Genomic DNA, 22,219 nt, shown 5'->3' with positions numbered 1-22,219 from the left:
TGGTTACACAATACTTATAAGAACCGTTTAAGAAACATGGAAACTGCTCCAGATAAATAGGACATCATACCTGCATGCAAAACACGTGACATACCAATAACGTAATTTATTTGTAGGCTATTTTACTATTATTTCATGATTTGCTAAGTTGCCAATTTACAACATTGCATGCTCGTAATTCTTTTGCGCTTTAGTGATTTTTTTATTATTTAAACATTTACGCCGGTGCATGTAGTTTATTTTAGCCTATACTTTATATATATATATATATACACCTTTACATTACTCAATTATTTTGAAGAAAGAACGTTAACGGACAGTTTTAATAGCCTTTCTGTTAGCACTACTCCGAATAGTACAAAGGTAACTTTCCAATTCTTTAGAAAACACTTTAAAACAAGGTTTTCTGTTCGTAAATTTACACTTGTGGATGTGAAACTTAACTAAAAGAATAAACAAATTAATAACAAAAGCTTCGTTTTTCACCTTCTCCTGAATAAAAAATCCAAAAATTACATTTTCAAAAAGCAAAATAAAATTAGAGAGCACCTTTTCTTTGATAAACACAGACGGCGCGACAGAAGTGCCGCACGGACAAGGATCCTTGCCGTACTTGAAGAGTGCGCGCTACTTCGCACAAATTCCGTTTTTCTGAGGTGAGACTTTATTTTAGCGTAGGCAAAAAACTTATTGATTATCTATTTTAATATTGATCATTTTTTATATTATAGCCTACGATACGTGTATCCAAGGTTTTAATAATGAGTATTTGATTATATGGTCGATTGTTTTATTGTGTCTGTAAGGTGTCCTTGCCCAGCAAACATTTTGACGTTTATTGACCGTTGAAAAGACGTCCATCCGAGACGTCCCGTCATGGTTGAAAAATAGTTCCAAAATGGAAGTTGAACCGACGTCTTCGACGTCATCTGGCCGTGAACTGCACGTCTTTTCTGCGCGTCCACGGACGTCTAAATGGGCTTATTTTTTATATATATTCCTGCATATAAAATAATTACACCCATATTGTATAAGTTCGTGAAAGTCAATCAATCAGGATATTTCTACACATCTGAACTTTACTAGGTTCTAAAACGGGTCCAAAATCGGTCCGGTCAGACCTGGACGTCTATAAAACGGTTTAAACACGTCTACATCAACACATTACTTCTGGACAAAAGCAAAAGAGTTATAATTTACAACAACATTTTATTGAGAATATTACATTTGAAATGTCTTCCAGTTGTTAAACTGCTAAAAATAATAATAATAAAAATAGTACAATGACATTTTCTGACAGTTTCACATTAAGGTTAAGCAGCCATTAATCAAACCAGAATATAACAAAAGTACAGGAACAGTCAACACATTCTATAATATTACAGAAAAGTCGTTCTAAAAATATTCCACCATTGATAAATAGAAGTCAGAGCTGTGGCAGTACTAACTTTCAGTTACTTCAGTCTTGCATTACTGTTAAACAGACATAAATAAAATTATTTAGAGTCTTTGAAATTTGTTTATGGCTTTAAGGTTTTGGTTTTGTTTATGGCTATTTTTATATCCAGCTCTTCTTGAGTGTGCTTCAGGTGTTCGCCATTGCTGCATCAACATCTTAATCTGTGGCGTTTGGGCTCCACCTCGTCACAATCACAGCATCTGAGGGAAGAGAATGCGGTTTAAAAAAAGGCTCATTTTTAGGTTAATTACGTACGGTGTTTGAAAATGTCTGAAAATAGCAATGTTATTTTTCTGCATAATAATCTTATGCCAATAAAAGATGTTCTGGACTAAATGCGTTTGAAGAGTGAAATAATTAAAATAAAATTACATTAAGGAACAAGAGATGTATTAAATAAATATTTGTAAAATGTAAATTCAGTTTTGGATAGGACAACCCCATGGCTGGAAAAAAACATTAACGTACATACCCTCACTTCTGTGTTCTCTCCCGAATGCAGCGGTCAAGAGGCAAGACAACATTAGGAAATTCTGTTCATGAAAACATAACAGACTTAAATAAGAGAGTAGTTTAATAAATTTAAAAAAAAACAGTAAACAATATTGTTTTATTTTAACTAGGCCTACTTTGTGGATGTAGCAAGGATTTAGACATATTGTTATCCAATTCTACCTAGTAAACTATTGTAGCCATATAATGATCATTCATAATGACTAAATCTAAGGTAGCCAACCCTGGTCCTCGAGAGCCTCACTCCTGCTATTTCCAAACTATCCCTGTCCTACTGCTGAGTGCTGACTATTAACGGATTAGGTGTGTTTTCAGAAGCTGCAAGGGCAGGAATAGTTGGAAAACAAGCAGGGTAGTGGCTCTCGGGGACCAGGGTTGGCTACACCTGGTCTGCGCATATTTTAAATTGTGTAATAAGACTGCTGTTCAAATGTTCACTTAACAGTGTAATAATGACTTAGATACTATGAAATTAGCTGGCTGTACTTTAGCTTTTTCTTGAGCAATGACAGACATAGGCTCATATTTGTATTCAATGTAAATTGTGTAAAAAAAAAATAAGATGCAAATAGCAAAGTTCTCACATACAATGGGGTGTCCTCTGGGACTGGGATGATAATGCAGAATTTGGAACTGGTGACTATAGACATTAAAAACAAATGGGTGAAAAATATTTTAAGTAAGTAAAGACACCTTAATCAATAAACAAACACCATTACAAAACAAACAAACAAAACTTTGTGAAGGACATAAAACAAGAAAAATGCCATGCCTCTTTCGGTTTTGCCAGATGGCCTGGAGAAGGATTCCTGAATTCTACGTCTGACAGATGGCTGTTCGTTATGTCACCCTGAAAGACAAATTGAAAAATAAAATTCACAAAAGTGATCACAAAATTGGTAATCTTTAGAGTATGGTTAGAGACTTGTAACAGAGCAAAACTGGAAAACTGCCTTATAGAGAGTACATTAACTGTCTTCTAAGTGACAATAATACACTCACATTACATTCCAAATATTATCAAAAACATAAGATTTATTCTTTGCATACAGACAGTATTTATAATCAAATGTGCAAAAATGTACAGTCAATACTTTACATTTAAAGCTGAGGCCATGGTTGAGGAATCAGATAGTCTCCATCCAGATATGTGCCTATTTTCATTGTGCATTACCTCACCTGCACAAAAAGTTAATTTTATTGTAGTGTAAGATATAAACACAGTCAATCACAGAGCCGTTTTGGGATATTATGTTAACACTTATGGAAAACATAACCTGACTTGGACCTGAAATATTATGAAAGATCCTAATGGTCCGAACCAATAAAGGGTCCGTGCAGGAGTAGCGCAAGATTCGTTCCGCTTTCGATTCGCAGATTCGTTCCGCTTTCATTTTGTTTGACTTTTGCAACGTTGCTGTCGCGTAAGCGCGACTTATAACAAAATCTGGTCTCACCGGCGGAGAAATGGTCGCAATCTGAAATTCTGCCAAATTAATTTTATCCAAACTCAAACCTTTCAGTTGAAAGTGTACGCATCATTTATTCCGGTTCCTGAGTCCAATTACAAAACTCAAATCACATTTATAAAATAATACAAAATGTACTTACCAAACAGCAGATTTGTAGTAGTTCGTCAACTTTTTGTACAACAAATTGCCCCCGATCATCAAGTCCTTCTCGCCTCGTCGTGGTTGAAGAAGAAAAAACAGGAAATTGGCTGCGTAGTTGCTTTATCGCGAGATAATCAATCATATCGCGGGATTTGTTATCAAATCTCGGTAGCACAGTTAAGTGTAAAGGTTGAGGACGTAATTGTACTTCAGAACCTCGTAAAAACTATTTGGGGCATTTAAATTATTTACTGCAATATCAGCCAAGGTGTAAGCATAATTGCTTTTTCATATTTCATAAGGATTTCATAGCGGGTCACGACGGACTATAAATGCACGTGTAAAGGACGTCACCTACTGGACGTCAACTTAAAACTGATCCACAACATGAATAAATGCAGTGGCTTTGCAATCACTTGACTACACTGGGCATTTTGTGATTATAATTTACATTGTATACAAATCGTGTATTTCATAAAGATAATTCCTGATAATTGTTTTCTGTCTGGCTAGACTAGACGTGCAAAAGACGCCAGTGGACGTTCACAGCCAGACTAGACGTGTAAAGGACGCCATTGGACGTCTTCACAACCTCTTAAAAACTACTTCGGCAATTACATTAATTATTGCGGTATAAACCATGCGAGGATTAAGCGCAGCTTTTGCATATTTAACAAGGATTTCATGGAGGGTCATGATGGACTATAAATGCACGTGTAAAAGACGTAGCCAAGTGACGTCCTTTCACCCGATAAACTGTATATAACTACACGTACCTAAAACTTAAAATAACTATTATCCATGCAACTGTAGACATGTACAAATGCATCTGAATGCATTTTTAGGAAATTTTCTGTGTTACATATTTTTACCGATTTATGACGTCCTGGCCGCAACTATTTTTGGCCAGGGACACGACGTCGCCGTCGGACCAATGTTTGCTGGGTGGGTGTCGTAAGGCGCATACAAATAAAATGTATTATTATTATTATTAGGCCTATTACTTAAGTCTCTGGTTAGTTCCTGTGTGTCGTGATTCGCCTCTCACAACACACCACCCAGAATAATGTAAGTGGCTTTAATCGCGGCTTTGAACGATTACGTAATAATGGCATAAGTGATCAAATTGATTAATTGTGCAGCCCTAATCAATATACTGCTTATTAATTCACATCTACCAAAGCATCAACAATGAATAAACAATAATCAATAATGCACAGCAACCTGTTTGTTCCTCAGTATCTTCTTGTTTTATTCTGGATAGTTCTGGATCAGTCATGTCTTCAATCTCCTCTTTAATAAACTCCATCTTTAACAGTCACACAGATTTCAGCTGCTACTCCTGGAGTTTGTCCTTCTCTTGTAGGGTGAATAAACAGTCTAAGAGTAATCCACGGGAAGACAAAACCACGGGAAGAAACGCTCAAAGATGTTCACCAGAGCAACACAAACTTTTTTTCACACAAAGGATTTTCTTCTTCATCTGTGTTGTTTTTTTTATTGGCAGTTTGCAAACAAAGTGCATTACCGCCATCTTATGGATTGAGGTGTGATTTCATTGGGATGTCATTTTATATGAGCATAAAGGGTTTTCATAATGTAAGTGGCTTTAATCACCTAGGACCTGTTTACCTTGGGAGGCCCTATAGGGTCACACCGGAGAACATAACTCCTTCATTCGGTTAAACCCCTCCACCATGGTAAGGTGGCAGTTCAAGGAAGAGGATATTTTTACCTTATAAATAAAATGTTATATTTAATTTAGTCTGGACTTTCCTGATATCATTATGACCAGATTATGAAGCTGTGTCCAGGATAGGTCAAACTAAAGGCGCATGTGTTGTATGCAATATTTTACACAATTATGTAGCCTATTGTTTTATACAATACAATACAATACAATATTGTTTTATTGTTTAAATCAATCTTGGATTTATTGCCTCCGTATCTTTGCTCTAACCAACAGGAACCTGTTGGAGTTTATTCTTTGAGCTCACAGGATTTGTATATCCTCTCAATTCCACTCGTCTGAACTGAATTTGGAAAACAATTGTTTGGTATGCGTATATGCGGCATCCAGCGATTGGGACTTTTTTACAAAATGACCTGAAAATGCAGACCCTGGTCACGGTGTCAATGAATATTTTTAGATCTTTACTTAGTGAGCTGTTAAATAAAAACAAACAAAAACCTTAAAACCAAACTTTGTTAACAAAAAACACACTTTGTTAACTATATCATTAAACTCGAAAATTATCACCGAAATTTCTTTTATTTCTTTATATATATATTTTTTTGGTCTAAAGAAAAAAGGCTGATAAATTACGTCCCACAAATTTGTCTTGTATGAAAAGTAATAAAAAAAACAACCTTTTAAGCGTTTTCAGTTATTTGGACACTTATTAAAAATGATTAAAACCACTGTGTTGTTGTGTGTGTTGATTGTCTCTATAAGGCTGCATGATATGGGGAAAAAAATGACATTGCGTTATTTTTATTTATTTTTTTAAAAGAAAAACAGATGTTTCAAGATGGGGTTCAGGAAGCAATTGAATCTAATTGGGATACTGGGAACAGAAGGAGAGGGAAAGGGGATTATAATCACCAGAATTGCACTTTTTAAATTTCTTAAAGCCACAGAGTGTGCTGTACAGTAGGTGGCGGTATGCACTTAAAAGTTGGTTGCAATCCGCCATTTTTCATGAAAAGAAGAAGATCATCCTCATCGGGAAGTTTTGTGTTGCTCTGGTCTACATCTCTGAGCGTTTCTTCCAGTATTTTTTTTTCTTCCCGTGATTACTCTTGGACTGTTTATTCTCTTCGTGATTCTTTTCTGTCTGGACTGTTTGCTATTGTGGATTGATTTATGTAAGTTTACTGCCTGACTTTATGCCTGTTTTCAGATAACGAGTTTCTTTGTCTCTACTGTTGTGTTTGCTGGTGATCGACCCTGATTTTACGACCAAGATTACAATAACGCTGCAAATGATGAATCCTCCCTTTGCTGAAGCCTCTTTACAATCAAGTGAAGTTTTGAGTTTATATTATGGAAGTGCCATAAAACCGGAATAAGGCATGCGTTTTTCTGCCAACAGTTTGATGTATTTTTGTAACGTTACTCTTATCAGTAACGTTACAAACGTGATAAAAAAAATCTCCACAAATATCATTTTGTGGATTGAGTCTGTGGGTTTAGCTTTTATTTTGATGTTAATCTGTTTTTAGCCATATCTGTGACCTGTGTATTAGATTGCAGTTACTGTTGCAAAAGGACGGTAATTAATGTGTCTTTTCTCATGCATCCTTCAGCAGAAAGACAGTGAATCTGAATACTGTTCTTGCTGAGGTGTAACAACTCCAACTAAACAGTGAGCTAAACTCTCTGTCTCTCTCTATTCATGAACATGAAGAAATCCTTTGTATGCAGATTTATTGTAAAACTAAATCCACACATTTGAGATAATTGATGAGCGAGTGAAGCTAGGAAACAAACAGCAAAATACTGAAAATAAGCTACCTAGCTTTGATGAACATTACTTTTACATCAATTATCAATTATTTTTAACATAATGGCAATACAAACTTAACATCAGAACAGGTGCAGAAAGAAAATACACTACACAAAAAAATGGAGCTAAGGTTTTTTATTTTAAATCACATTCTTCTATGATGGAAAAATGACTAATTGTGTTTCTTTTTTTCTTTTGTATAAGAAACAAATTCACCATGAAATGCACAGAAAATTGCAGGTTTCACCTTTTATGTATTTTGATTTGTTTTGTGTATCCAGATTTTATTTATTTTTGATTTATTTTGTGTATTAACAATATAGTATTACCTACATATTTTTTTTCAGTTTGTTGACTTTTTCACACTCATATTTTAAATATGTCAAAAAGCACCAACGCTAAAGTTTTCTATGTTTCCTAATCATTTATCATGTATTCTTTATTTCAATGAGCGCATTGTTTCTGCCTTAACATAAAACTTTGCTATTTAATAAATATATTTGCTTTCTTCTTGGACTACTAAAAGTGTTTCTGCAACGGGAGTATTCTCTGGCGAGCGCAGAACGGAGTTTGTATGGAGAGAAGTGCATGCCTGCGCTTGTACATTTGGGTTAGGCTGCATTGCTTTGACATTGTGGAAAATAGAATAATAGAAACGAAATGTATTATCCTTTTTATCCGTTATTATCAATCTAATTTAATCTACTGCGAGACTTTGAGACCTCACGTCACAATTTCTTTTTTTTAAATTCCGTTTTTCTATATTTAAGTTATTCGTTTTCATTTATTTAAATTAGAAGTAACAGAGAGAATCGCTGTTCTGTACATAACAATAGATAATGTCGAGCCCCAATGATATGTTTTCCTTTGTTTTTTTTCCCTGAATAGAATTAGGCTATGTTGTTGAAAACGAAAGTGAAAGACGCACTTTCCTTGCGTTTACCCTGATGAGAGTTTCTGTGTCTTTATTAACCTCAACACATTATAATGATTCATCGGTCATCCACTTTTGATTAATTGAAATGTTTTTTTTGTGTGTGTGTTTTGCAGTAGGCCTATCCGTTCTCGGAGCATACGTTCTGCTCGTGTGAGGCGCGCCGTTTCCCGCTCGCGCTGTTCTGTATTTTGTTAAAAGTTTATTAATTCTGAATGTGTACACGTGTCGGTATAGAGATTCCGATATACAGCTTCGGTAGGTAGTAATGAACATCGAATATTCGAAGCTAAAAAAAAATGGTATTCAGACCAGCTAGCGCATTTTACATTTGACTTTAATTAGCGATTTAAAAGCCTCCGCCGGTGACACCGGTATTAACGGTGTTGTCACACGTCGATTAACCAGTGAGAAAATCACCGTCCCTAGACGCGAGCGTGAGCGCGCTGGGGCGGGCACGTAACTTACATAAGCAGCCTGACTCATATGAGTATTCAATGTGCGGCGGCTCGCTGACAGCAACAGCTGGCAGTTTTGAATGAGACGACGACCCGGTTACTGTGAACGGGGAGCGCTTTATGAACATTCTGCGAGGAAGCCGGGGACTGTGTGTCTATTCGTTTTCTGTTCGTTTGTATGTTAAGAGTGAGCGCTAGTGAGCTCGTAGATCTCAATACACATAAAAAAGGCTATGTGCTGCTCGGTCTTATTATTGGTCCGAACTAATAAACGGTCCGTGAAGCATAAATGAGTAGTGTATTTTCGTTCCACTTTCATTTTGTTTGCATTCGCTGAGCTTATTGCTCAGACGCACTGTTTGTTTCAGCCTGGTGACACTAATAAAACTATTTGCTAATTTACAGAATATCTCAGACATCACCATAATGAATGAGGTGAAAACAGGAAACTTTTGGAGACAAAGATGTTTTTCAGCTGCTCAGTTTAACATGATGGCCCTGTACTTTTTAAATGCAGATTGGATAAAAACACAGTGATCACAGTTCACACCTGCAGTGAAGCCCCTCCCACAACAATTCACCAATAAATACTGGGAATATTCCCATCATCCTACAAGAGAAGGACAAACTCCAGGAGTATCAGCTGAAATCTGTGTGACTGTTAAAGATGGAGTTTATTAAAGAGGAGATTGAAGACATGACTGATCCAGAACCATCCAGAATAAAACATGAAGATACTGAGGAACAAATAGGTTGGTGTCCTTTCTTGATTCTTCATTGTTGACGCTTTAATAAATATGGACTAATAAGCAGTATATGGATGATAGATGAATGCATCCAAATGATAATAACATTGTCTATAGCACTTCTCAAACATATTTTTACTATAACAAGTGAACGACAGAACAAAAAGTAAAATATCTAATCTGTTGCTTTCTGTTAATAAATAAGGGTTCACTTGAACTGATTCTAACTGTATTTCTGTGTGTTTTAGACCAGGTGAAAGTGGAAGCGCAAAGACAAGAACTGAATGAAGTGAAGGAGGAACATCGTAACTCTACAATTCAAAGAACAAAAGCCAAAAAGATGCACACCTGCTCTCAGTGTGGAAAGAGTTTCACACAGAAACAACACCGTAACTCACACATGAGAATTCACACTGGAGAGAAACCGTATACATGCACTCAGTGTGGAAAGAGTTTCACAGAGAAAGGAAGCCTTAACTCACACATGAAAATTCACACTGGAGAGAAACCGTATACATGCACTCAGTGTGGATGGAGTTTTACAGAGAAAGGAAGCCTTAACTCACACATAAAACTTCACACTGGAGAGAAACCACATGCATGCACTCAGTGTGGAAAGAGATTCTCTCGAGCATCAACTCTCCGTTATCATCTGCTCATTCACTCTGAAGAAAAGCCATTTAACTGTGATCAGTGTGGTAAAAGTTTTAGTTCATCATTACAACTAAACAAACACCTGAAAGTTCATTCAGGTGAGAAGCCTTATGTGTGTTCTCTCTGTGGAAAGAGTTTTTCACGTCTGTCCAGTTTTAAAATGCACCAACAGAAAAAACATTATGAAGTGGGGTGGTGATGGTGGCACAGTGGATAAGACGCATGCCTTTGGTGTGAGAGACCAGGGTTCAAATCCACTGTGAGACACCAATGTGTCCCTGAGCAAGACGCTTAACCCCTAGTTGCTCCAGAGGCGTGCGACCTCTGACATATATAACAATCATAAGTCACTTTGTATAAATGCGATAGCTAAATGAATAAATGTAAATAACCCTCTTTTTCTCTTTGTTTTTCTCTTGCCCTGTCTCTTCCCCTCCAAAACCTGAGCTTTGACTGATCTAGGCTTTTTGAAAAAAGTAAACATAGGGTCAACTGGTTGATTTTGCCTATGAATAATTTTATTCTGAGGCTTTTATTTATTGAAAGCTAGCTAGGCAATTAAGTTTATTAAATGCATTCACAAGATGTGCTACTCATTCATTATTGATCTTATTTTTATTTCTCTGATATGTGCATTTTCTAGACGTTTGAAGACCAAAAAAAGGGATATGAAATAGCTTTAAAACCATGTCAGTGGGCAAAAGATTATTTGTCAATACCTGTTCTCTCCTCATCTCCATCACTCTTTCTTTCTTTCTCAGTCTCTTCTTCCCTTTCTTTTCCCCTCCGAAGGCTGAGCTTTTTTTATTTACTAAAGGCTACAATTTGTATTATATTCTTAATATGTATACATTCATTATTACTGTTGTGGCTTAAATGATGAAAACGGCTTTGTTAATGTTTCTTGTCCCCTCACAATGACAGTAAACTAATTATTACATTTCATGAGTCACGTTACATAGGCCTATTTTCTGTTCAAAACAGCGATTAGACAAAACTATATTATTTTGCCTGATTATTTTAGTCATTCGCTTAACATTTATGACCTAAAAAATGTCAAATATGAAATGTTAAGTTCAGCTAATTACATCTTATCTCACACTTGACCGTACGCGTCAAGTCACACTGATCAGCAGCGTCTGTGAACATAAAGCCCGCCTACTTTGATTTGATTTGTCATCTCAAATATTCTGACATTGACGAGCAGTGACAGACCAATGAGGCTCAGATGTAACATTACAAAGCTCAGTGTGTGCCATGAGCAGCATGCCCTGGAGGTACTCAAAAGATTGAGAAGTTATAATTCATTTCCGGAAATGCTAATAACTTTTGAATACATTTGCCTATTGTAATGACACTTATCTTAATGGATTCCTTGGGTTAAGCGAAAACATAGATACCAGGTTAGCCATAATCAGCCAAACTTCCTGTCCGTCATCTGTAGCAAAACCCCAGCCAGACAATGGTGAAGCGTGATGTTTCCAGAAGCCTTTATTTGTGTTCAGCCGTCAGCCTTGATTAGACACAAATCTACTTTCCTTTCAATGTTTCTTCTTAAACAAAAAATGATGTGTTGGATTTACTTAAAATATATATGCACCATTTTTGCATCATACTTTTTAAGTAATCCCAACTTGGAATAATTTTACTTAAAATTAACAAGAAAATCTTTGTTATATGTACTTAATTATTTGAGTTCACGCAACATTCTTTACTTAAAAATGTATGCATCACGTTACATATATTTTTAAGTAAAGAATGTCACGTGAACTCAAATATTTAAGTTTATTTTATGTAAAATTATACCAAGTTAAAAATTTACTTAATTAAATGATTACGGATTACTTAAAAAGTATGACGCAAAAATGGTGCATATATCTTTTAAGTAAATCCAACACAGTGCAGGCCATGTGAGATCAAAACAAATCTTAGTTCTGTTTACTTAACATTTAAGCTCATTTATATATAAAAAATAAGACAATTAAATCAGTTGAACCAACCATTTTAACTTATTTTAGATCTTCAGCTTACATGTCTTAAAATAAATTAAACATGCAAATCACACACAATAAAGCATTTCACTTTATTATTTATTTTTTACCCAAAACTTTTAAATTGCATCTTAAAATATATTAAAATGGAAAATAGTTGTTAAAATAATAATAATAATAGTCACAATATTACAGTTTTTTCTTGGATCAAAGAAATGAAGGCTTGGTGGGCAGAAGATATATAGGCCTATATATTTATTTTTTTCAAAAATCAATAAAAAATAATGAAATGTAACAGATTAGTCCATTATTAAATGCCTATAAATATAAAAATGTGTCTATTAATATCTATTAATTTAAACAAAACAGAAGTTAATTAATGACTTTTGTCCAGAGGTTTTGAACGAATCTCTTCAGTAACTACTGCAAAATAGTAAAGATCTACAATCTTTATTTGAAGCTAAACTTTTGCTTAAAGGGTATTTACTTATTTTGATAATAATTTTGAAGGTTTAATTTACTGAATGTCGCTGTCATTTAGGAATAATATTGTGCTAGATTCAAGATTGCCATTATTTAATGATAAATTGTGCACACGGAGCTGTAGGCAATGTGTTTTTGAATGTAATATTTATGTTAACGTTACCAAAAGTAGGCTAACCCGCGCCCAAAGCCCCCTTCCCCACGATTCATGTATAGATAGAGAATATGGGAATTTGTAAATATGCAAGGTACATTTGTTTTATCCAAAAACAACTCGCTAATAAAGTAGGCCTATAATGTAGGCTATCCGTGGGGGAGAAAGCGCCGTCCGAATTTGTAACCGAACGCGTCAAACACGTCGCGTCTAGTTAGATGCTTGAATCTTCCGCAGCCCGCTCAAATTCAAATTTTTCTACCGAGGAAGACTTTCGCGGCAAACGAGTCACCCAATTCGCGACGCCCAGCGCGAATGATGCGTCTTCGCGTCTTTGCATTGACTATGAATGTAATCTGCTATCGCAAATAATTAAATTCCCGTTCTGTGTGAGAACACCATTAATGCATAAGCCAACATCATGGTCATATATTTTGAAAAAACACAATATAGCCTAGTCTTCAAATACTCGCGTGCAAAACACTTATTTCATTCATTAACATGTAGACTACAAACGTTTACATTCGTAAGTAACACGTTTCTAATTGTTGATGCAAAATTTGTAGCAATTCTGAAATTCAGTTAAAAGTAGGCTAAATTTCTTGACCAAAAATGCAATAAATGATCATGTGTAGGCCTAAGTACAAAAAATAGGCTTACCTCTTCTCAACGTCTTCACATGTGCTGTGAAATAAAATGGCTTAACATTTTTGTCTGGATAGGCATCACGGGAAATTGCATATCACGTGGCTAATATAGTTACTTAAAATGATATGCTAGATTTACTTAATTTTGACGCAAGTTGACATGCCTTATGTAGTTTTCATTTTATTTATACATACATTTAAGTGCACCTAGTAACTTATATTTTTGTGTTACACACACTATATATGTTAAGTAAACGTTGAAAAGTCATGAATACTTAATTTTTTATGTTTGATCCAATTACTTTTATAAGTAATGGTTGTTCAGCCAACGAATCGTTTTTTAGAGTGTAAGAGCTACAGGACAGATAAATAACATTTATCTTTTTTTTTTTTTTTTAATAAAATGAGCTCTTACAAACATAAACATTAGCCTACCCGAAGGCCAAATTAACCGTACAAACAGTCATTTATAAAATACCTTTTCCGTGACATTACTTGAGTATTATTAACGATGCTAAAAAATTTACGTTGGCTTGCCACGAGAGAAAATAATACATTTAAACACTTCTTCACAGATAAATGGATTAACCTTCATATTACTGCACATAACCATTAAAAAAGTTAAACACACAATACCTTGTTCCCGTTCCAGCTAGGTGCTTAAATGATCCTTTTTGAGCTTTATACAATTTCAGACCGAAATGTGCTTTTCCTTCTTTCTTCCGTGGGTGTGTCTAATTAACTAGTCTCACTACACCCTTTTAGACGCGAAATTAACGTTCCACTAGGAAGCGCCAAAATAAAAGTCTCTTAATATTAACAGAGAAAATAATAAAATAAAGCTCTGAAATTATTATTTGCACTTTCCTTAGAGTTAGCTACACCATCTTTATTTTTTTATTTAAACTCTCAAACTTCAAACTTCTCCTACACCGTTGGTCCGATTTTCACCAAAATCAAATCATATCATCTCCAGACCATGTCGACTATAAGTTATGGATTTCGTGGCAATGGACAAAACTGTTTTTGTATACCACTGCATCAAAGTTGAGGCATGCTGCCAAAATCACTATTAAGGCTTTATCTATGCAATGCCTTCACTTTTGGCACCAAACTTTGTATGTGTCATTTTCACCTCACTCTGATCACAATGCATCAATTCCATAACTGCGCCACCTATTGGTTGAAAGTGATAAACCATTAAACCCATTAGCTACTGTATTTATAATTTAAGCCATTTCTAAATTCAGCTTTAAATGTCTTTAATTGCTCCTTGTTGCTGTTGGTCTGAAACTCCCAGCCATGTTGGCATGTCTTGTCGTCTGCTTTTGTGCTTGGCCCCGTAATGGCTGCTCGCAGCTATATTTTTAGTTGTTCTTATTGCTTTTCTGCAACAGATAAATAAAATTGTTACGTTTTTATGTTTTATTCATAGATATTTCTAGTTTACGTGAATATATATTATACCAATAAAAGAGCTGTGAAAATAAGCAGTTAATATAGGAATATAAATGCACTTAGATCATATTAAAAAGAGAATGACAAAACTAACCATTGGTACAATAAAAAGTTGATATTTGATAAACAGATCTCACTAGTTTTCTGTTATTAAATCATCGTTTGCTTGAATTCACATTTATCCTCCAGAACTCATTCTAATAACAATGTTTCAATGATTCAGACCTGATGGAAGTGAAAGTGCAAAGACAAGAACTGAAGTTAAAGGTGATGATGCTGTAGTTTGTTTCAGCCTGTTGACACCAATAAAACAATTTAATGTGCCAATTTACAGAAGATCTCAGACATCACCATAATGAATGAGCTGAAAACAGGGATCTTTCGGAGACAAAGAGGTTTTTCAGCTGCTCAGTTTAACATGATGGCCCTGTACTTTTTAAATGCAGATTGGATAAAAACACAGTGATCACAGTTCACACCTGCAGTGAAGCCCCTCCCACAACAATTCACCAATAAATACCGGGAATATTCCCATCATCCTACAAGAGAAGGACAAACTCCAGGAGTAGCAGCTGAAATCTGTGTGACTGTTAAAGATGGAGTTTATTAAAGAGGAGATTGAAGACATGACTGATCCAGAACCATCCAGAATAAAACATGAAGATACTGAGGAACAAACAGGTTGGTGTCCATTCTTGATTTTTCATTGTTGATGCTTTGGTAGATGTGAATTAATAAGCATATGGATGTTAGAGAAATGCATCTAAACGATCATAACCTTTTTTAGCAGTTGTCAAACTAATTTTACCTATGTTAACAAGTGAATGATATAATCTCTGTATCTTTCTGCTATTAAATAAGGGTTCACTTGAACTGATTCTAACTGTATTTCTGTCTGTTTTAGACCAGGTGAGAGTGAAAGAGCAAAGACAAGAACTGAATGAAGTGGAGGAGGAACATCGTAACTTTACAATTCAAAGAACAAAAGCCAAAGAGACGCACACCTGCACTCAGTGTGGAAAGAGTTTCACACAGAAAGGAAGCCTTAACACACACATGAGAATTCACACTGGAGAGAAACCGTATAAATGCACTCAGTGTGGAAAGAGTTTTTCTCATTCATCAACTCTCAGTTATCATCTGCTCATTCACTCTGGAGAAAAGCAATTTAACTGTGATCAGTGTGGTAAAGATTTTAGTTCATCATCAAATCTAAAATCACACCTGAAAGTTCATTCAGATGAGAAGCCTTATGTGTGTTCTCTCTGTGGGAAGAGTTTTTCACATCTGGGCAGTTTTAAACAGCACCAGAAAACACACAATGAAGTGAGAGATTATTTGTGCTTTGACTGTGGGAAGAGCTTTACTAGATCTGAACATCTGAAACGGCACCAAAGAATTCATACTGGAGAAAAGCCTTACAAGTGCTCATACTGTGACAAGAGTTTCACTCATACTGGACACCTGAAAACACACGAGCGAGTTCACACTGGAGAGAAGCCGTACGACTGTCCTCAGTGTGGGAAGAGTTTCACCCAATCAAGTAATCTAGTGACTCATATTAGAAAGCATTGTTCTGTGTCACAGTGAGCAAATGTTTTGTTAGATTCAAATAAAGTAAATGTGTAGTTCAGAATCAGAAAGAGCTTTATTGCTAAGTGTGCACACACAAGGAATTTGTTTTGGTGCTGAGGCTTCCAGTGCACATATACAAATACAACAGGAAACATACAGTAGTATTAAATTATATATATATATATATATATATAAAAAACAAGTTAACAAGTAAAAATATGAGAATAAAAGTATCACAGTTGGGTTTCATCAGGATAAGCATTTACAAATTATGAGCGTATTTACAGTGATTTAAATATTATAAATGTTCTACATATGAATATCACCTGAGTTTAAGATATTGCACTAAACAGTGGGAGTATTGCACTTAAGGCATATGCCTTGGGAAGTGTGTTAACTGTTCAGGAGGGAAATGGGCTGTGGGAAGAAGCTGTTCCTGTGCCGAGATGTTTTTGTGGCCAGTGATCTGACGGTAACAGTTCAAACAGGTGGTGTCCAAGGTGAGTGGAATCTGTGCTAATTTTACCTGCTCACTTCCTCACTCTGGAAGAGTACAGGTCCTGGAGGGTTGGCAGGGGGTCACCAATAATCCTCTCTTCAGTCCGGACAGTCCGTTGCAGTCTCCTGATGTCTGATTTGGTAGCAGAACCAAACCACACAGTAATGGATGTGCATAGAGCAGACTCAATGACGGCTGAGTAGAACTGAATCAGCAGCTCCTGTGGCAAGTTGAAGTTCTTCAGTGAAGGAAGTATAAGGTGTTTCTCAATGTCAAGGATACTTCCTTGGCAGGACGGGTCCTTCAAGTCATTTCCTTCAGAGGCTAGGCAAGGGTCCTCTTTAGCATTCTGAGAACATGTAAATGGAACAGGCTAGCAAGTGCACGTCATTGCGTCATTACATCAGTGAAAGGTCTGCTTCGGCGCTGCAAAAATCACAGTGCTGGTGTACTGCACTGTTTAAATACACTTGACAGTCCTTATTTTGTCTTGTCAGTCCTCATAGAAATAAATAAATAAATAAATAAATAAATAAATAAATAAATAAAGTATAAGGGATAATGTATAACCAGGCGGTTGTTATAGTGAATACAACCCCGCAAACTCTAAACTTCCGGCTTCCGAGGATCCCAACCCTGTATCACACGAAATACGTTCTGAGGAAACTATTTTGCAAATCGCAATTACGTTACATGCCAACATATAAGCAGTGCTATTACGTTGGTCCTTAACGTAATATGTCTCATTGTTAATACGTAGATTTAATACGTTATTTTCAAAGATATGTAACGTACGTTTTTGTACGTTTGGATAGATGCTAAAACGTATGCACGTATTTGCAACATTTAAACATAACCGTACGTTTTTACAGCAAAACGTTAACTATTTTCATATGTTTCATATCGATATCTGTATACTTTCACTTTTAAAGATAAATGTAACAAGACCCCTTAATCCTACTCCAAAAAACATATTTATTTTATACAGAATATAAAAAGGATAAAACGTAATGGACAGAGATGTGTAGTTAAATGAGTTTTAGCATTAAAATATATTTTGAGCCACTAATCCCACTCCTAATCATAACCATTCCTTAAAACTACGTAGGTAACACAATTAAGAAAAAAAAACATAACAGACAGATACATTTCACAATAATTTATTTATTTATTATTAACATTACCAAAAGTCGTTCACATGATGATGCGTTGCAGTCGCAGTCCTCTGGCAGTATTATAGTAGTTGTGTATGAGGTACAGATCAGAATTAAAGTTATTAACGTTAATCCAAAATGTTAATCTGATTTCGGTTCGCTCTCTGTCTGAAGGCGCGCGCTCTTCTCCATTTCAAATGTGAATGTACTACACCGACTGAAACACGGCATGTCGCAATCTGTGACGAAGCAGGCGAGAGCCAATGAGCGTTTGATATCACTGCCGTAAAACATGTCGTAACACTTCTTGAAGGCGCATTATTTGAATTTAAATTAATCACCAGCGCGGATTTGACGTTTGCGGTCGCTGCTGAGAAATGAAGATAAGGATCACTGATAAAAGGCTGGATTTGGATCTGTTTCTTGCAAACAACGTATGGATTCTAGGATTTGGTTTACATCAAGCTAATAAAATGTACTGTATGTCTTTTGTGAATGTATCAGTATGTTGTGTTTTATTGGAGAAAATGATTTTTATATATTTATGAGTAACGTTGGTCTATTATATTAATAAATGTGAAGGAAAACTTAATTGATATGACAGTTGAATGCAAAAGAGTCAAAATTGTAATGCCACGATTATGCATTTATAGTAAAGAAACCTGCTTGGATGTATTATGTTCAGGAAAAACGTAATAGCACTGCAATAGTATTACGTTAAGGACAAACGTAATAGCACTGCTTATATGTTGGCATGTAACGTAATTACGATTTGCAAAATAGTTTCCTCAGAACGTATTTCGTGTGATACACAGTTGCACTTATTACACAGCACACTTACATTACATTTATTTTACCTTTTTTTGGGGGGTGGGGGGGGGGCAATAAAATTGTTGCTGCATACCCCTCTGAAACTGGGTAGTTGCGCCCCTGTCACCGAGTACCGCCTGCAGAAACACTGCATCCGTAGGGATGTCATTGTAGTTTTGTATATGTTCGCGGGCTATGTGACGTCAGAACTCGTAACTGGGAGTACATCGGTCTACGAGTTCACGGGTGGGAAGTCAAGGGTTTGACTGCCGTTCCAGTGCACTTTCACTGGTATAAGGTTGGAAAAACACGAGTTACAGGTTGCCTGGAACGCGGCATGTTCAGTGCGTCCAAAATGGCCGACTTCCGGATTGATGACGCGCCGTGAAAACCCTCTATATGAGTCACTAGATAACTTGATTGGGTGAAACTCTTCTCACACTGAGTACAGTCGTACGTCTTCTCTCCAGTGTGAACTCTCTCGTGTGATTTCAGGTTTCCAGACCGAGTGAAACTCGTCACAATATGAGCACTTTTAACTTAAGATTTTCCAAGATGGCGCCGCCCATACCCCTCATAAACTGCCTCAAAATCGTTCTTCAGAAAGTCTGATAGGTTGCCAAACTTCTCTCTGATTGGATAACAAAGCTGACTCCTGGCCACCAAATACAAAAGAAAATGACCATATTCAAGGGCTACTCACAACAGAGGGTATTTCAACACCTCACAATTTATTATTAATAAATAATAATAATAATTAAAGCTGCAAGCAGCATTTAGCGGGGTTCAAGCAGTTTAGGCCGTTAAGGCCTTTAAGCACAAAAGCATCAAAAGACATTAAGTTTTAAGTTTCAATAATGGCAATTTACCATAGGGAATACATTGTTTTTAACATTTTTAACAGTTATAGCGCCACCTATAGTCCGATCTCCATGAAACTTTGCATGCTTGTTGAATAAGTTATGACACATGTGCTCATCAATTTTTGTGAAGTTCTGACTTTTCCTTTAGGATTTATAGGCTTTTGGGTGCATTTTGTCATGCCCTCTTTTATAAATGACCCGGTTATAGCAAAATAAATGACAAAGTTCAACTTTTTTTTGATAATTATTGATCTAGAGTGTCCAAAGAATTGTCCTAGACTGGTCTGGTTCCGATCCGGCAAAAAACCAGGGACTAGTTCGCAAAAGTACGTTTTTAACATATTCGTGAATATTTAACGAACGATTTGATTGACAGCAATGGTTCTTGAGGCAAAGTTGTTCAGCATGAGGAGATCTATCAATTGATATACATATTGTGGGGGTGTATGCAACACCACGTGATAACAGAGCCATAAAACTCGTTAGCGCCAACTAGTGGCCGATTTCTTTCAAAATTCTTACAGATCTCTAGGGGCATGAGTCAAACATGCCCAACGAGTTTCGTTCCGATCGGCCTTCGTTAACCTTGTTTTATAGGTGCTCAAATTTCATTGGCCGATGGCGGCCATGTTTTTTGAGATACACCAATGTCCTCATACACATACATGGGGCCTTGGACAAAGACACTGCATACCAATTTTCAAGTCAATCGGACTAACGGTCAGCTGGTCAGAGCCCTTTTTTAGTTTTATTCGTTTTATAGCGCCACCTAGTGTTCCATCGTGGCGATTTTTTTACTGTGACCTCAAATTGAGCTTATACATATGTGTACCGAGTTTGTTGAGGATATCTCATTTACTTCTCGAGTTATAGCCATTTTAGTAAAATAGGCTCCTCCCACAACATTTATTTTGCGCCCCCTAGCGACCGCAAAGAGACTTTTTCAACATTTTTTTGATAATTATTGATTTTCAGACTCCAGAGAACATTCCTGCACTGGTTTGGTTTCGATCGGGCAAAAAACCAGGGACTAGTTCGCAAAAGTAGTTTTTCGACAAAATTCAAAATGACGGAAAATCTATCATGACGGAAATGAAATCGGAGATATACATTTTTTTCATCAGGTGACCAGCTTTCCAATGATATAAGACACTTGAGCGTACGACTTACGGTCTAGGAGTTATGAGCAGTTTCGCGCAATTGGTTGCTATAGCGCCACCTATGGGCCAATCGGGGTCATAATTTGATAACCTCTCCTCGATTTTTGTACTACCATCTGACAAAGTTTCAGAGCTCCAGCACTTACGGTTTGGGCTGCACGATGCGTTTTAGGGGAGAATAATAATAATAATAATAATAATAATTAAAGCTGCAAGCAGCATTTAGCGGGGTTCAAGCAGTTTAGGCCGTTAAGGCCTTTAAGCACAAAAGCATCAAAAGACATTAAGGTTTAAGTTTCAATAATGGCAATTTACCATAGGGAATACATTGTTTTTAACATTTTTAACAGTTATAGCGCCACCTATAGTCCGATCTCCATGAAACTTTGCATGCTTGTTGAATAAGTTATGACACATGTGCTCATCAATTTTTGTGAAGTTGTGACTTTGCCTTTAGGATTTATAGGCTTTTGGGTGCATTTTGTCATGCCCCCTTTTATAAATGACCCTGTTATAGCAAAACAAATGACAAAGTTCAACTTTTTTTTGATAATTATTGATCTAGAGTGTCCAAAGAATTGTCCTAGACTGGTCTGGTTCCGATCCGGCAAAAAACCAGGGACTAGTTCGCAAAAGTACTTTTTTAACATATTCGTGAATATTTAACGAACGATTTGATTGACAGCAATGGTTCTTGAGGCAAAGTTGTTCAGCATGAGGAGATCTATCAATTGATATACATATTGTGGGGGTGTATGCAACACCACGTGATAACAGAGCCATAAAACTCGTTAGCGCCAACTAGTGGCCGATTTCTTTCAAAATTCTTACAGACCTCTAGGGCCATGAGTCAAACATGCCCAACGAGTTTCGTTCCGATCGGCCTTCGTTAACCTTGTTTTATAGGTGCTCAAACTTCATTGGCCGATGGCGGCCATGTTTTTTGAGATACACCAATGTCCTCATACACATACATGGGGCCTTGGACAAAGACACTGCATACTAATTTTCAAGTCAATCGGACTAACGGTCAGCTGGTCAGAGCCCTTTTTTAGTTTTATTCGTTTTATAGCGCCACCTAGTGTTCCATCGTGGCGATTTTTTTACTGTGACCTCAAATTGAACTTATACATATGTGTACCGAGTTTGTTGAGGATATCTCATTTACTTCTCGAGTTATAGCCATTTTAGTAAAATAGGCTCCTCCCACAACATTTATTTTGCGCCCCCTAGCAACCGCAAAGAGACTTTTTCAACATTTTTTTGATAATTATTGATCTTCAGACTCCAGAGAACATTCCTGCACTGGTTTGGTTCCGATCGGGCAAAAAACCAGGGACTAGTTCGCAAAAGTAGTTTTTCGACAAAATTCAAAATGACGGAAAATCTATCATGACGGAAATAAATCGGAGATATACATTTTTTTCATCAGGTGACCAGCTTTCCAATGATATAAGACACTTCAGTGTACGACTTACGGTCTAGGAGTTATGAGCAGTTTCGCGCAATTGGTTGCTATAGCGCCACCTATGGGCCAAT

The 22,219-nt window shown here is 36.3% G+C and overlaps 3 protein-coding genes across 13 annotated transcripts in view; 1 reads left to right on the top strand and 2 right to left on the bottom strand.

Annotated features, from left to right (window-relative positions):
- Positions 1–16,272, top strand: part of LOC148973411 (uncharacterized) — a 51,078-nt gene extending 34,806 nt beyond the window's left edge. Inside the window, exons 1-5 of one of the 4 annotated variants that reach the window (XM_089120771.1) lie at positions 6,287–6,453; positions 9,004–9,238; positions 9,481–10,058; positions 14,303–14,350; positions 15,529–16,267. In XM_089120771.1, coding sequence (XP_088976897.1) covers positions 9,154–9,238; positions 9,481–10,058; positions 14,303–14,350; positions 15,529–16,209 — 1,392 coding nt within the window. In that variant the 5' untranslated portion in view covers positions 6,287–6,453; positions 9,004–9,153 and the 3' untranslated portion in view covers positions 16,210–16,267. Of the gene's footprint in view, positions 1–6,286; positions 6,454–9,003; positions 9,239–9,480; positions 10,059–13,508; positions 15,301–15,523 lie in introns of those variants that run through there. The other 3 variants (XM_089120769.1, XM_089120770.1, XM_039660332.2) reach the window with 3 other exon arrangements.
- LOC120470735 (uncharacterized) overlaps positions 1–22,219 on the bottom strand; it is a 60,871-nt gene that overhangs the window by 12,558 nt on the left and 26,094 nt on the right. Inside the window, exon 1 of one of the 3 annotated variants that reach the window (XM_089120696.1) lies at positions 4,810–5,070. The exons of the other annotated variants lie outside the window; for them this stretch is intronic. Coding sequence (XP_088976822.1) covers positions 4,810–4,894 — 85 coding nt within the window. The 5' untranslated portion in view covers positions 4,895–5,070. Of the gene's footprint in view, positions 1–4,809; positions 5,071–22,219 lie in introns of those variants that run through there. 3 annotated transcript variants of the gene reach the window in all.
- LOC120481848 (uncharacterized) lies at positions 823–4,529 on the bottom strand. 6 transcript variants are annotated; one of them, XR_016146742.1, is made up of 6 exons: positions 3,584–4,529; positions 3,072–3,151; positions 2,745–2,822; positions 2,561–2,612; positions 1,932–1,992; positions 823–1,659 (listed from the first exon to the last, which is right to left on the bottom strand). XR_016146742.1 is itself a non-coding variant. In XM_089120776.1 (4 exons), exons 1-4 carry the CDS (start codon positions 3,725–3,727, stop codon positions 1,616–1,618), a joined length of 327 nt encoding a protein of 108 aa, XP_088976902.1. In that variant the 5' UTR covers positions 3,728–4,529; the 3' UTR covers positions 823–1,615. The 6 variants fall into 6 exon arrangements, 1 of the variants encoding a protein (XP_088976902.1); XR_016146743.1 differs by having other exon boundaries at positions 2,557–2,612; positions 3,072–4,529; XR_016146744.1 differs by having other exon boundaries at positions 1,928–1,992; positions 3,072–4,529.

Source organism: Pimephales promelas, chromosome 16, assembly GCF_988280905.1.
Source record: "Pimephales promelas chromosome 16, fPimPro1.hap1.1, whole genome shotgun sequence".
In the NCBI taxonomy this organism is placed as follows: Eukaryota; Metazoa; Chordata; class Actinopteri; order Cypriniformes; family Leuciscidae; genus Pimephales; species Pimephales promelas.
This window is presented reverse-complemented; position numbering and strand designations above follow the sequence as displayed.